The sequence below is a fragment of the Scyliorhinus torazame genome, chromosome 22, assembly GCF_047496885.1.
Source record: "Scyliorhinus torazame isolate Kashiwa2021f chromosome 22, sScyTor2.1, whole genome shotgun sequence".
Taxonomy (NCBI): Eukaryota; Metazoa; Chordata; class Chondrichthyes; order Carcharhiniformes; family Scyliorhinidae; genus Scyliorhinus; species Scyliorhinus torazame.
In genome coordinates, this window is record NC_092728.1 from 83,099,049 (window position 1) to 83,108,970 (window position 9,922).

A 9,922-nucleotide genomic window follows, 5' to 3' on the forward strand; every position below is an offset into this window, starting at 1 on the left:
GGTGCCTAGCAATTCCTTATACATTCAAAGGAAATGAGGTTGAACTGCATCAGGTGATACCAGTGGAAAACTTGAATTAAATTTGTTCTGAAGAGCATCTGGTTACTAACTCAAAATATCCTAGAGAATATAAATGGAAGCTCATTACTAGGTACTTCAACAAAACCACCCATTACTGTAAAAACTGGTTCCGCTCCAAGTGGTTGCTGGAGAGACTGCAGGGAACCAATTGGTCATTACTTACTTTGGGGGAGGCGGTGGCATAGTAGTTTTGTCACTGGACTGGTGATCCAGAGACCCAGGGTAATACTCTGGGGACCCAGGTTCGAATCCTGCCACAGCAGATGTTGGAAATTGAATCCAATAAATACCTGGAAATAAAAGTCTAATGGTGACCATAAAACCGTTGTCGATTGTATTAAGAAACACATGCTGGTTCAATAATGTCATTTAGGGAAGGAAATCTGCGGTCCTCACCTGGTCTGGACTACATGCAACTCCAGGTCCACAGCAATGTGGTTGACTCTTAAATGCTCTCTGAAATAGCCTAGCAAGCCACTCAGTTGTATCAAACTGCGATGAAGTCAATAAACAGGAAAGAAACCAAACGGACCATTCCGCATCAACCTAGGCAGTGAACGACAACAGCAAACCCAGCACAGTCGACCCTGCAAGGTCCTACTTATTAACATATGGGGGGCACAAGTGCCAAAATTGATTAGTCTCACAACTAGTCAAGCAACAGCCTGACAGTCATACTGAAAGAATCATAGCTTACAGATAACATCCATACTCCAGTACCACAATCCCTGGGTATGGCGGCACAGTGGTACACAGTCGTGAGAGTGTTGCCCTGGGAGTCCTCAAATAGACTCCGGGCCTCATGAAGGCTCATAGCTTCAGGCCAAACATGGGCAAGGAAACCTCCGGCTTATTACCATACATTGTCCACCCTCAGCTAATGAATCAGTACTCCTCCATGTTGAATATCACTTGGAGGAAGCACTGAAAGTGGTAAGGGCACAGAATGTACTCTGGTGGGGGTGTCAATGTCCATCACCGAGAGTGGCTTGGTAGCCACCTGTCCGAGCTGGCTGAATCCTAAAGGATATAACGGCTAGGCTTCATCTGTGACAGGTGTTGAGCGCCCCAACAAGAGGGAGAAACATACTAGGCCTCGTCCTCACCTACCTGCCTGCCACAGATGCAGCTGTCCATGACAGTATCGGTTGGAGTGACCACCGCATAGTCTTTGTGAAGACGAAGTCCCATCTTCACATTGGTGATACTGTTCATTGTGCTAAATAGGATAGATCTAGCAACTCACGATGGGCATCCATGAGGCACTGTGGGCCATCGGCAGCTGCAGAAGTGTACTCAGCCACAATGTGTAAGCTCATGGTCTGGCATTACCCAGTCTACCAATACCATGAGGGGATCAACCCTGGTTCAATGAAGAGTGCAGAAGGGCATACCAGGAGCAGCACCAGGCATACCAAAAAAATGAAGTGTCAACCTGGTGAAGCTGCTTGCATGCCAAGCAACATGAGCAAAAAGTGATAGACAGAGCTCAGCGATTCCCACAACCGACAGAACAGATTTAAGCTCTGCAGTCCTGAATGATGGTGGACAATTAAACAACTCACTGGAGGCTCCACAAATATCCCCATCCTCAACAATGGAGGAGTCCAGCACATCCGTGCAAATGACAAGGCTGAAGCCTTCACAACAATCTTCGGTCAGAATCACAGATGCCAGTCTTCAGCCAATTTGATTCACCCACATGATATCAAGGAATGGCTGAAGGCCATAGGCCCTGACAATATTTCAGCAATAGTACGAGAAAATTACTGCACCCCTAGACAGCTGTTCCAGTACAACTTCAACACTGGCATCTACCCGGCAATGTGGAAATTTGCCCGGTTATGTCCTGTACACAAAAAGCAGGACAAATTCAATCCATGTATGGCAGTAAGGAGCCCTAGTCAATGGGAATCAGAGGATAAACTCTTCACTTGTCGGAGTCATACCTAGCACAAAGGAAGATGGTTGTGGTGGTTGGAAGTCAGTCAACCCAGTCCCAGGACATCACTGCAGGAGTTCCTCAGGGTTCAAACCATCTTCAGATGCTTCAACAATGACCTTCCTTCCAACACAAGGTCAAATGTGTGGTTGTTCGCTGATGATTGCACAATTTTCAGCACCATTTGCGGCTCCTCAGACACTGAAGCCGTTCATGTGCAAATGGAGCAAGATCTGGGCTGGGCTAGCAAGTGGCAAGTAACATGCGTGCCACACAAGTGCCATGAAATGACCATCTCCATTAAGAGAGAATCAAACAATCACCTCTTGACATTCAATGGCATTACCATTGCTGAATCCTCCACAATCAACATCGTTCAATTGTACCCTTAATGGGGGTTACCATTAACTAGAAACTAATCTCGACCAGCCATATAAATACTGTGGTTACAAGAGCAGGTCAGAGGCTAGGAATCCTGCGGCGAGTAATTCACCTCCTGATTCCCCAAAGTATACAATCTATAAGGCACAAGTCAGGAATGTGATGAGTGCAGCACCAACAACACTCAATAAACCTGACACCATCCAAGACAAAGCAGCCCACTTGATTGGCACCCCTTCCATAAAAATTCACTCCCTCCACCACCAAAGCACAGTAGCAATGTATACCACCTACAAGATGCAGTGCAGGACTTCAACAAGGCTCCTTAGGCAGCACTTTGCAAACCCACGATCACTAACATCTAGAAGGGCAGCAGATACATGGAAACACCACCACCTGGATGTTCCCCTCCAAGTCACTTATCACCCCGACTTGGAAATATATCACTGTTCCTTCACTGTCACTGGGTCAAATTTCTGCTACTCCCTCCCGAATAGCACAGTAGGTGTACCTACACTGTATGGACTGCAGTGGTTCAAGAAGGCAGCTCACCACCACCTTCTGAAGGGCAATTAGGGATGGACAACAAATGACGGCCTAGCTAGCAAAGCACACATCCTGTAAAAAAAAGTTTTTAATTTCTTACACACATTCTGGTTATACCCAAAGTTGAGGGAGTGTTGGGATGAGCTATTCAAAACATTGAATGAGATATTCTACATGACATCCCACAGACCCCATAACTATTAATAGCACATTTCCAGAAGGGACGAAAGGAAGAAAGCATAACAATTTTTTACAAATATTACTTTAGCTGCCATTAAGGGTATCAATTGGCTGAAACCCAGATGCCCAACCTATTAAAGTTGGTTATTCATAGTCAGAGAGCTATTTGAAAGGGAAAGACTCACACATGCATTGTGCTTACAAAGCGCAAAATTCTTTCAAAGGAGGATCCCAGTAATAGGAAGATTGTTCACATGAACTAAAACACAGAGTACTCGGCAACCCACCACCACACATTATATACATTTTATTTTCCCCTTTTTAAAAGAGAATGTGCTTTCCCATATGTTTCCTATGGTAATTTTTCACTGGTACTCTATGCAAGGAAGCAACTTTTGTAGGAACCAGTTACAATTATCAAATTCTTGTTTATCTGCTCTAACACAAGGTTAGGTGGGGTTACAGGGATAGGTTGGAAGTGTGGGCTCAAGTGGGGTGCTCTTTCCAAAGGCCGGTGCAGACTCGATGGGTCGAATGGTGTCCTCCTGCACTGTAGATTCTATGAACAGTTGTCTGTGCATGTAACTTGAATATCTAAATTAGAGGTGCCTTTGTAATATTGTTTATTTTATATTTCTGTTAACAGCTCTGATGATTAATGCGATGTACAATTCTAACTCTTTTACCATGTTAATCTTTTGTTTCTGTATGCGGTGAGAAAATAAAAATAAAAACTTCAACAACAAAACAATTTAAAAACAGTGGCTGGTTACGAATTAGAAATCACTGTCTGACAGGATGCTGGAAGCAGATTCAGCAATAACTTCCAAAGGGAACAGGATAAATATATGGGGGAAAAAAAGCTATATGGGGAAAGTGATCATGTTGGGGTAATTGGATTGCGGTTCGAAAATGTTTGCACAAACACAATAGGTCAAATGGCTTCCTTCTGTGCTCTGCTATTCTAGAATTGTATGATTCACTACAAGCAGCCAAGTGGGAATGCAGAAGTGACTAATTGCATTTCTGAATGATAAATGAAACTCTAATAAATGGCATCAACAGCTATTTGATCACGATAGTACTCATTGTACAACAGATGTAGTTCAATTTTTTGTGCATTTGCTTGGATAAGGCAAGGGAAAAAACAAATTGTGTACAAGTGTTTTTTGATTATTGACTGCCTCATCTACTTTGTTACTGAAGGTGATTATTTAAGTACAACACCCACCAAGCACATATACATATGTGGTGCTAGGGTTAATAAGATGCTGTGGTGCTAGGGTTAATAAGATGCTTTTTACTAGTGGTGGTTAAACGATGCTGCTGTAACCACATTCATGGCTAATCAGCAGCTTCCACTGAACAACACTGGGTTACATGCTAAGAAATATCCATTAGAGTCATCATCTGGATAAGACCGCCAATGCATCCCATAGGTGTTATTCATCTCCAGTTCTTGACTCTGGAATATTTCAAGCTCCCTTCAAAAGAAGACTGAAGGCAAGATGCTAGTTAAGTGCGAAAATGTGTATTATAGACTAATGTAGACTGCAGCAAATTAAGGCGGCGTACGGTGTGTTAGCTTTTATTGGTAGAGGGATTGAGTTTCGGAGCCACGAGGTCATGTTGCAGCTGTACAAAATTCTGGTGCGGCCGCATTTGGAGTATTGCGTGCAATTCTGGTCGCCGCATTATAGGAAGGATGTGGAAGCATTGGAAAGGGTGCAGAGGAGATTTACCAGAATGTTGCCTGGTATGGAGGGAAGATCTTATGAGGGAAGGCTGAGGGACTTGAGGCTGTTTTTGTTAGAGAGAAGAAGGCTAAGAGGTGAATCAATTGAGGCATACAAGATGATCAGAAGATTAGATAGGGTGGACAGTGAGAGCCTTTTTCCTTGGATAATGATGTCTAGCACGAGGGGACATAGCTTCAAATTGAGGGGAGATAGACATAGGACAGATGTCAGAGGTAGGTTCTTTACTCAAGAGAGTAGTAAGGGCGTGGAATGCCCTGCCTGCAACAGTAGTGGACTCGCCAATACTAAGGGCATTCAAATGGTCATTGGATAGACATATGGACGATAAGGGAATAGTGTAGGGCTGCACTGCATCTTGTAGGTGGTATACATAAGGGCTTTAGAATGGTTTCACAGGTCGGCGCAACATCGAGGGCCGAAGGGCCTGTACTGCACTGTAATGTTCTATGTTCTAATTCAAAATTTTCTGAATTGGCCTCTAAATTTTCAGAAGATTGCATGGTAGGGCTGTTGATTTTGTCTCACCTTGCACTAGAAGTGGAAAGGCTTGAACATGCCTTTAAATTTAAATGTACCCATACTAAAACCATTGTCTTTGTCAGATTACATTCCTGTGAAGCATCTTGTTTTACAACATTAAAGGTGCAAGATAAATGCAAATTGTACAGGTAATTCTTTGTATTGATTTGTGAAAAAAAATGCTAAGTAATATTTAGAATCATAGAATGGTTACAGCACAAGAGGCAATTTGGCCACTTGCGTTCATGCCAGCTCAGTGCAAGAACATATCAGCTATTCCCATTATCCCTCTCTTCCCCATAGCCACGCATTTTTTTTCTTTCTGTGTCCATCCAATTATTCCCTTTTGAAAGACATGACTGAATCTGCCTCTGGTGCACAATGCAGTGCACAGATCCTAACTAGTCACTGCGTAAAAATGTTTTTCCTCATGTAGCCTTTGGTTCTTTTGCCATTCACCTTGTAGCAATGTCCAATCCACCAAAGAAAAAAGTTTGTCCCTCTTGAAACGGTGTTGACTCCTCATGATTCTGCACATCTTTATCAAGTTTCCTCACAACTTATTTTCCTCTGATGAGGACAACCCCAGCTTCTCCAATCTATCCACATATATGAAGTCCCTTATTCCTGGAACAATCCTCCCAAGTTTTTTTCTGCACCCTCTCCAAAGCCTTCACAATCTTCCTAAAGTGTGGTGCCCAGAATTGGAAACAATATCCCTGTTGAGGTTGAACCAGTGTTTCATAAAGGTTTAACATAACTTCCTGTTTTTTCTACACTTATCCCTCTATTCATTAACCCCAGTATCCAGTACGCCTTGTTCACCACTTTCTCAACCTGCCTTGCCACATAGTTTATGCACATATTCCCCCAAACCCCGTGTTCCCACATCCACTTTAGAATTGTACCCTTAATTTTATATTGTCTGTTCTTGTTCTTCCTATCAAGATGTATCACTTCACACCTCTGCATTTAAATTTCATTAGACAGGAGTCCACCCATTCCACCTATTGGTCTGTCCTCCTGAAGTCCATAACTCCCCTCTGCACAGTTCACAACTCGTCTAATTTTTGTGTCATCTGCAAATTTTGAAATTGTGCCATTTACACACTCGCCAATGACTGCTTCCCCTATTTTGAAGAATAACTTGGTTCCACAGGCACACTAAATTCTCATTGGCTCCTCAGCTCGGGTGTGTAACCCCCCACTCACAATTGACAGCCTCCCCATTGGTTCAGCTCAGTGACAAAGTTGAGATTCCCTTAGCAAAGCCTTGGGGAAAGGAGTCGAAAGAAAGAGAGCACCAGACATTTGCAGCGCGTTCCTACCAGTAAGTATAGTGAGAAAACAACTGCACCCGTCAGTTATAAGCACTGCATGGGAAAAAAGGAGCAGAAGTGGTTCACAACAATGTTGCCCTTCAGATCAGATTGCTGTGCATTTGACATCTTTTTAGAATCACAACAGTTTGGAGATCCTTTCATCTTTGGTATTTCTATGTTTCCCAGAAGCAAGAGGCACATTAACTTACATACTGGGTTATTTAACACATACTACAAAAGCAATGGCCCTGGCACCAACCTTTGAGGGATCCAGCTATATAAGATCCTCCAGTCCAAGAAACAACCATTCACCAATACAGTTTTGTGTCAGTCAGCCGACTTTGTATCCATGATGCCACTGTCCCTTTTGTTCCTTGGGCTTCAAAATTGCTGGAAAGCCTATTATATGATACTTTATCAAAACCCTTTTGGAAGTCCAGTTACCCAACAACCCCATTAGCCTCATCAAGCCTCTCTATTACCTTATCAAAAAAAAAAAAATCAATCCAGTTCCTCCAGTGCCATCTAGGTTTCTAAGGGGGATTGAACGATTATGACCAGTGCCTCAGCAATTTCCACTTCTACTTCTCTCTGTATCCGCAGGTGCATCCCATCCAGTTCTGGTGAATTATCAGCTTTATGTAAAGCCAGTTTTTAGACAAGAGGAGCATCAGCTGAAGGGAAGCCATTCGGTCCACCGAGGCTGCTCTGCCATTTAGTGAGATGACTCTCTGATATGCTAATTCGCAACTCCACTTTCCTACCTTATCCCATAATTCTTGATTCCATTACTGATTAAAGATTTGTCTATCTTAGTCTTAACACACTTAATAATCAAGCGTCTAAAGCCCTCTTACAGTGAAGAATTCCACAGGTTCATGACCCTCAGAAGAAATACCTCCTTATCTCCATCTTAAATGGGTGACCCCCTTTCTCAGGTTATGCCCTCTGGTCTAGGCTTTCCCACAAGAAATGATCCCTCAAATCTACTCTGTCAAACCCCCTGAGAATCCAATGTCTCAATAAGGTTGCCCCTCAATCTTCTGAACACCATTGCATACAGGCTCAACCTACTCATAAGAAAATCCCTCCATAACCAGGATGACGGTGGCACAGAGGTTAGCACTGCTGCCTTACAGCTCCAGGGACCCAGATTTAATTCCGGCCTCAGGCAACTGTCTGCATGGAGTTTGCACTTTCTCCCCATGTCTGTGTGCATTTCCTCCGGGTGCTCTGGTTTCCTCCCACAGACCAAAGATGTGCAGGTTAGGTGAATTGGCCATGCTAAATTGCCCCTTAGCGTCCAAAAGGTTAAGGGATAGGGTGGAGGCATGGGCTTAAGTAGGGTGCTCTTTCCAAGGCCGGTGCAAATTCAATGGGCTGAATGGCCTCCCTCTGCACTGTAAATTCTGTAATTCTATCAACCTAGTCAACCTTCTCTGGGTTGCCTCCAATGCCAGTACATCTTTCCTCAGATTAGGGGACCAAACAGTTAATCGTATTTCATGTGCAGTCTAACTAGTGCCTTGTATAGTTTTAACAAGATTCCCTATTTTTATACTCCATTGCATTTGAAATACAAGCCAACATTCCATAGGCCTTCATTTTCATCTGATCTTGTTTTTCGTGATTTATGCATGAGGACCTCCAAATCTCTATGTGCGGCAGCTTTCTGAGGTCTTTCTCCATTTAAACAACATTCAGCTCCTTTATTCTTCCGACCAAAAAGTGCATAACTTCACATTTCCCTCCAGTATATTTCATCTGTCAAGTTTTTCCCACTAATCTAACCTGTCCATATTCTTCCAGACTCGGTCATCCTCACCACCTGCCTTCCCAACTAATTATGCGTCATCCGCAAACTTGGCAATAGTACATGCACTTCCCCCGTTCAAGTCATTAATATATATTGTAAATAATTATGGTTCCAGCACAGATCCCTGTGGCACTCCACTAGTTATGTGCTGCAATCATGAAAAGGCTACTCTTGCCCCAACTCTGTCTATTATTTAGCCAATGCTCAATCCACAATAATATACTACCCCCAACACCATTTAACCAATGCTCTACCTATGCTAATATACTACCCCCAACACCAAGCAGCCCTTTTTGCAGTGTTATCAAAAGCTTTTTGGAAATAACTATGATTTTTTGAGCCGAACTAGTGTCTCGACTATCTGCTTGACTTAAACAATATAACCAATACATATTCGAGTTTTTAAAAACTGCAGAATAGTTGTGTATTTTTGAAGTCAAACTTTCCACAACTCAACTTTGAAAGCTTTCCAGCCCATAACAAGCAACATTAACAATACAGCCTCTCTTTTATATAGTGCAGTAAATCTATCTCGCTCGAATTAAAACGAAATGTTAGTAGCTTGGACGTGGATTGGAATTAATTGTCGGATTAAACGGTCCCAAATTCTCAACTAAACGAACCACCCGACAACTGCGTACCTTCCACCTCTGCGAAGCGATCTATTCCTTCCGCGACCAATGAGCAACGCAGAAAGTTAACTGTGTCGTTGATTAAGCTAACCACGGAATTTAAACTTGACTTTGTAAATATCCCACTTTGGGCGGACAAGTTACACTTGTCATATGTGGCGGGTCCCTCCTCCGGGTGCGATAGGACCAGCACTTGTGGTGTTGTTATTTTGGTGGCATAAGTGTCACTATAGCGCAGCCGAAAATAGGCCCGGTGGTTCCACTTCTCCCTCATTACCTGTCTCAAAACTCAAGTATCACAGTGCTCAAGATACAAGACGTAAGGCCCCACATTTATAAACATACAGCCTAATCCTGGAGTCCTGACAGTTCCCGTTGTGTCGCGATAAATGTACCCGCCGACCAAGGCGTCAGACAGATTTAGCAAAGCAAACAGAAGGAATTAGGTTGAGAAGAATGAGGAAACGGTGACGATGTTACCTTCAGGTCATTTTCCGGGAGGTATTTACACTGCCGAGCTATCTCCACATACTTATCCAGGTCCAAAGGCGCCATTTTGGGACACGGACTGAGCGGGCCCGGGGCCAATGACGCGTTTCCGGTCCTAAAGTGCCGGCCGCCGGCTGAGGGAAACCGGCTTCAACCCTTCACCTGGTCCTCGACAATCCCGGATCCCGCGCCGCCGGCCGCTGCGCCGCTTCTGGAGATTAACCCGGTTCCACAGCTCACGCCGAACGCTCATT

At 43.6% G+C, this 9,922-nt stretch overlaps 1 protein-coding gene across 1 annotated transcript in view; it reads right to left on the reverse strand.

Annotated features, from left to right (window-relative positions):
• ppp6c (protein phosphatase 6, catalytic subunit) overlaps nucleotides 1–9,900 on the reverse strand; it is a 41,770-nt gene extending 31,870 nt beyond the window's left edge. The window contains exon 1 of the mRNA XM_072488464.1: nucleotides 9,660–9,900. Within this exon, the coding sequence (XP_072344565.1) occupies nucleotides 9,660–9,734 (75 nt within the window). The 5' untranslated portion in view covers nucleotides 9,735–9,900. The remainder of the gene's footprint in view (nucleotides 1–9,659) is intronic.
• Between the last annotated feature and the right edge of the window lie 22 nt (nucleotides 9,901–9,922).